This window comes from Ictidomys tridecemlineatus, chromosome 4 (assembly GCF_052094955.1).
Source record: "Ictidomys tridecemlineatus isolate mIctTri1 chromosome 4, mIctTri1.hap1, whole genome shotgun sequence".
NCBI lineage: Eukaryota > Metazoa > Chordata > Mammalia > Rodentia > Sciuridae > Ictidomys > Ictidomys tridecemlineatus.
The window spans coordinates 198,523,236-198,528,833 of record NC_135480.1 but is presented as its reverse complement, the minus strand read 5'-3'; the positions used below and the strand labels follow the sequence as shown (position 1 = coordinate 198,528,833).

At 41.2% G+C, this 5,598-nt stretch overlaps 1 protein-coding gene across 1 annotated transcript; it reads left to right on the top strand.

Annotated features, from left to right (window-relative positions):
- Positions 1–3,738: 3,738 nt before the first annotated feature.
- Positions 3,739–4,734, top strand: LOC101955653 (olfactory receptor 1N2). The gene has a single exon (XM_005321160.3). It carries the CDS (start codon positions 3,739–3,741, stop codon positions 4,732–4,734), a length of 996 nt encoding a protein of 331 aa, XP_005321217.2.
- Positions 4,735–5,598: the final 864 nt, after the last annotated feature.

Below are 5,598 nucleotides of genomic sequence, written 5' to 3'. Positions count from 1 at the left end.
AGATGTCGCCAGGATCTTAGATATTGAGTTGATGTTACAATAGGATGAAATTCTGAGACTCTTGGGAAGAAGTGAGTCTTGGGTTATACATAAACACTTTGTGGCGAGAGTACAAGCTGTGACACACTGAAGATGGTCAAAACTAATTTGCTAGCCTTCCCATGGAGTGATAGTGCTTAATTTCCTTCCCTTAGTAACTGGCCTGGACTTAGTGACTTGCTTGACAACATGGGCAGTGAAAGTGAGGGTCTGGAATTTCTATAAGCCAGGTTCAAAACTTTGGTGGACCATACAGCTTCCACCTTGACCTCATTGAATTTCCTCAAGGCGTTGACTTTCAGAACCTTGCTCCCATGCGGTGGGCTTCCCCAGGATGGTGGAAAAACTATATATAGGTGCTCAGATCTAGCTAACAAATGGAGAATGCATAAGTTACTAAAAATGGAACAGATGCAGGTGACTATTAAAAAATATTTAAGTACAGATAGACTCTTTTTTCCTACTATAATATAAATTGCAAGTAAATTAAAGATTTGAATGTGATAGTTAAAACTTATAGGAAATAGCTAAGTGGAATTACCATGATTATGAATGGAAAGGATTTTAAATATGGAGATAATGGGGAAAAATTACAATGTAAAGTATCTGTCAACTTTGACTACAAAATAATTTTAAAACATTCTAGACATAATGGAATGACTAGGACAGAAAAAAATCAAAATTTTATTTTATTGTCTTTAATATTTATTTAAAAAGGAGTGAACACTTCGCTAGGGAAAAGGGCAAATATATTAACAGGACTATTTCAGGATTAATTGCTTCATTCAAATCAGATGAAACAGGCTGAGTATAGCTCAGAAGTAGAGCACTTGCCTAGCTTGTATGAGACCTTGGGTTCAATCCCACCACCATTAAAAACAAACAAACAAACAGATAAAACAAATGCTCTTACTAGTAAGGAAAGAAATACGAGTTTAAAAACAGTTGGTTATTGGCAGGTACAGTGGCGCACACCTGTAATCCCAGTGACTCAAGAGCCTGAAGCAGGAGGATCACAAGTTCAAGACCAGCCTCAGAGACTTAATAAGGTCCTTGGCAACGTAGTGAGACCCTGTATCTAAATGAAAATTTAAAAGGACTGGGGATGTAGCTCAGTGGGCTCCTGGGTTCAATTCTCAGTACCAAAAAAATAAGTTTGATGAAATTGTTAATGATTCAAGCATGATCCTAATAAACTAACAATAATACTGGAATAAAGCATAGGGGTTAAGAGAATGGTATCTGGAGTCATGCAGATACAAGCAGGAAGTTCACTCCTTCCATATAATAGTCTTATGGCTTTGATCAGGTGATTGATTATCCTCACTAGGCATCGGTTTTTGTAAAATAGAAATAATAACAATTCCATCATCCTGAGCTGCTTATGTTACTTCTGACCATGTACTGACAGTATCCAAGAACTAGTCAGTATTAGTAAGTACATGGGAGATAGGAGGCGATTTATATGCTCTAAGTGGCATTATGGCTGCTGTGCTTTATGTAGACTGTCTCATTTGAAACTTGTGGGATTTTTCTGGAGGATACTTTGTCTCAGAATTGCTCTGTGTAAGGAAATCATAAATGGTCATATTATAGCTTATGCCTTCCATCTCTTCTTCAATCCAGTTTTACCTAGGGCAGAGGACAGGAACTAAATTGTCCAGTGCACAGGTGGGAGGTCCCAGGAGACTTGCTGGTTAGGCTGAAGTGCACTACAGTGCAGCAAGAGAATCTCACTCCCCAGACCCACATCTAAGAGGTTAACCCTTGGGAAAGAGATGCCCCAGATCCCCCAGGACCCAGCCAGAGCTGGCTGGAGCATAACTTTCAGAGTGACACTGGGGTTGACTCTAATGAGCACTTTGGGACATGGTGTACCCAGAGCCTTTATAACCCTAAGAAACAGTCCTGTCTTGTAAAGACTGGAAAGCTGATACTGAGTCACCGTCCAGGTGCTCCTAATGAATGCTGGACTGAGTGGAGCCCAGCTTTCCTGACTCCGAGTCAGAAAGGTCTCAAAAAGTTCCTCAGTGAGAATTTTCCATCTAAAGGAGAGAATTTAAAGATGCCTGAAATTGATTCTTACTGTAACAGGTGAGGATCTGGAAGGTTAACACACACACACACACACACACACACACACACACACACACACACACACCTCTTTACTAGCCAAATGATCAGGCACAAGTTTCTGGGTTATGTAATCTGAGTCTGCCTAAGATCAGAAGCCTCTCTACGAACCACAGAAGCAAACAGAACTCAAATTCTGTGAGGCCAACATGAGACGGCCTTTTATGCCAACTTGCTCTGAATCCTAGGAGGGCAGACAGAGAGGCTACTTTGCTTAGCATGATATTCTCCAACTCCATCCATTTTAATTCAAGAATGCCAAGGTTCAATATTTTTCACCTTGCCTCTATTTGATAAGAAATAAATATCAGAGAGATGCAGTTCAAGTGTAGGGGTGAAGGCACAGGGATTCTAAAATATCAGCTCCCAGAATAGATGACAGAAGAGAAGAAGACACAGATAAAGGAGAGCCGTGGAAGAGTAAGAACCCCTGTCCCTCTTGTGAAAGGAACATCCCAGCAGTTAACGGAATGTAGGATATCGCGGAGCCCCCTGCCCTCAGCCCTCGTGTCCTGTGCTCCCAGATGGCGAACAGTTCAGACCTGGTCTGAATGGATGAGGTCATCTTCTAGGGAGTGGGAGGCAAGTGGAGAGGAGAGTGTCTTTTCCTTTTGACTTCCATAAGAAGACTTTAAAGTACATGAGTGTGCCTATGTGTGTGGGCCTATATGTGTGTGACTGTGTGTTGGGAGAGGGAATAGTAATAATGGAGATCATAATCTTCTCTTTAATAAGAAAAAAAATTCATAAATTTTTAGAATTTAAAGAAATCATAAATTTCTTTTCTAGTTTTGCCCATGAGGCCATCCTCAATTCTCATCTCCTCCAAATACATAACGCTGACTTCTCTGATCAAACTGATCTTTTATTCCCCAGACCCTGTTATAGCACAGAAAGCACAATTTTATTGGAATGGATATTATCTTTATTTATTTATATAATTAGGTATACGTGACAGCAGAATGCATTTTGATTCATTGTACACAATTGCAGCACAACTCCTCATTTCTCTGGTTGTACATGATGTAGTGTAGCACCATATATGTAGCCATACATGTACCTGGGATAATGACGTCCCTCTCATTCCATCATCTTTCCTGCCCCCACTTCCCTTCCCTTCCCCTCCCTCCCCTTTGCCTAATCAAAATGCCTTCATTTTCCCCCATGCTCCCCCATTATGGATCAGCATCCACTTATCAGAGAGAACATTTGGTCTTTGGTTTTGGGGGATTGGCTTACTTTGCTTAGCATGATACTCTCCAACTCCATCCATTTACCTGAAAATGCCATAATTGGATAGTATCTTAAATGTTCTCTGAATGTCTTGTGGGTATTTTCTTACATCTTTAATGAGATCCAGAGATTCTCATTGGCAAGGACCATTTACTCTCCTTTATTTTCCTGGTATAGTTCTGGCCATACCAAATATATATATATATATATATAAAATCTATAATCCTGGGAACTGACAATTTACAGAATACATACATATATAATTAAATATTTAATTATTAGTATATTTTAAACATTTAGTTATTAAATATACTGATAATTAAATATTGTCACATGGAAAGGTTTTATCTGCACAGATCACAAGGACTACAAGGGATGGGAAAACCAAGCCTAGTGAACCAATCTGCTGTTTCAGACTTCCTCCTTTTAGGACTCTCTGAGCGGATAGAAGAACAGCCTCTTCTATTTGGCCTCTTCCTGGGCATGTACCTGGTCACTGTGGTGGGGAACCTGCTCATCATCCTGGCCATCAGTTCTGACCCACGCCTCCATACTCCCATGTACTTCTTTCTGGCCAATCTATCGTTAACTGATGCCTGTTTCACTTCCGCCTCAATCCCCAAAATGCTGGCCAACATTCATAGGCAGAGTCAGACCATCTCCTATTCTGGGTGCCTTGCACAGCTATATTTCCTCCTTATGTTTGGTGGCCTTGACAACTGCCTCCTGGCCGTGATGGCGTATGACCGCTACATAGCCATCTGCCAGCCACTCCATTATAGCACAGCTATGAGTCCTCGACTCTGTTCACTAATGCTGGGTATGTGCTGGTTGCTGACCAACTGTCCCGCTCTGATGCACACACTGTTGCTGACCCGTGTGGCTTTCTGTGCCCAGACCGCCATCCCCCACTTCTACTGTGATCCCAGTGCTCTGCTGAAGCTTGCCTGCTCTGACACCCACATCAACGAGCTGATGATCATCTCCATGGGTTTGATGTTCCTCACTGTTCCTCTCATGCTGATCGTCTTCTCCTATGTCCGGATTTCCTGGGCTGTGTTCGGCATCTCCTCTCCCGGAGGGCGTTGGAAGGCCTTCTCCACCTGTGGTTCTCATCTCACGGTGGTGCTGCTCTTCTACGGATCTCTTATGGGTGTGTACTTACTTCCCCCATCAACTCACTCTACAGAGAGGGAAAGTAGGGCTGCTGTCCTCTATATGGTGATTATCCCCATGCTGAACCCATTCATCTACAGTTTGAGGAACAGAGAAATGAAGGAGGCTTTGGGCAAACTTTTTGGCAGCGGGAAAACGTTCTTCTTACCATGACTGAGGCCTAAGCCTAATGCCCAGATCAACTCTTGCCCTCCAACACTTCAGTGATTTTGAGTTAGAGATATAACCCAAAGGGCATTTCCCTCCTATAGGCTGTGGAATGAGATGTTCTGCCTCAACCTCCCTCCTGCTCTCAGCAGAAAAACCACTGCTAAGAACAGAACATCAGTCCCCACTCCTCCCCTCTAAAACCAGCACATTATCCATAAGTCATGTTATACTGGGGTCTGGAGCAGGGAATTCTACCCCAGTAAGGCAGGATGAGAATGCAAACATTTATTGACCTTTCTCAATGTTCTTCATTGTTTCTCACATCTGTCCTTTGCGATAGAATTGAAAAATTGTGGCTTAGGATGCAAAGAGTTTGCTCAAACCAGGTGAGTTTGATTCTGATACCTGTTCTCCTTGTATTGTGTCACACTGTGGTGATCATGATCAGGAAGGTATGAGAGCACATGTAAGGCTATCGAATGATGAAAACAAGAGATGATAATTAAAATGCTATATACGTCATGCTATTTCCTTTCTTTAACTTATAACAAATATGTAAAAAGAAATCAATATTTGTTTAGTGCCTTCTGTGTGCCAATTTTATACTCAGTGCATGACTTATTTTCTGGGTTCTTTCATAAAATATTTCTTAAAAACTGATTAATCATGCATGCTGGAAATTTTCAGAGCAGTAATTTCACGAGAATCACTCTGTGGGAATTGGTGTTAATAGACACAAAGCTTAACAATGGTTATCTTTATGCAATGGAATTAGATAATCATTTTCTTCTTTATAGCTATGTGTTTTAAAACATGTAGCTATTTTTAATATTGGTAAAGGAAATTTGGGGGTTGGCACCAAAAAAA

Bases quoted from the DNA above. Each gene is read 5' to 3' on its own strand.
- LOC101955653 (XM_005321160.3), top strand. From the start codon at position 3,739: ATGGAAAGGTTTTATCTGCACAGATCACAAGGACTACAAGGGATGGGA.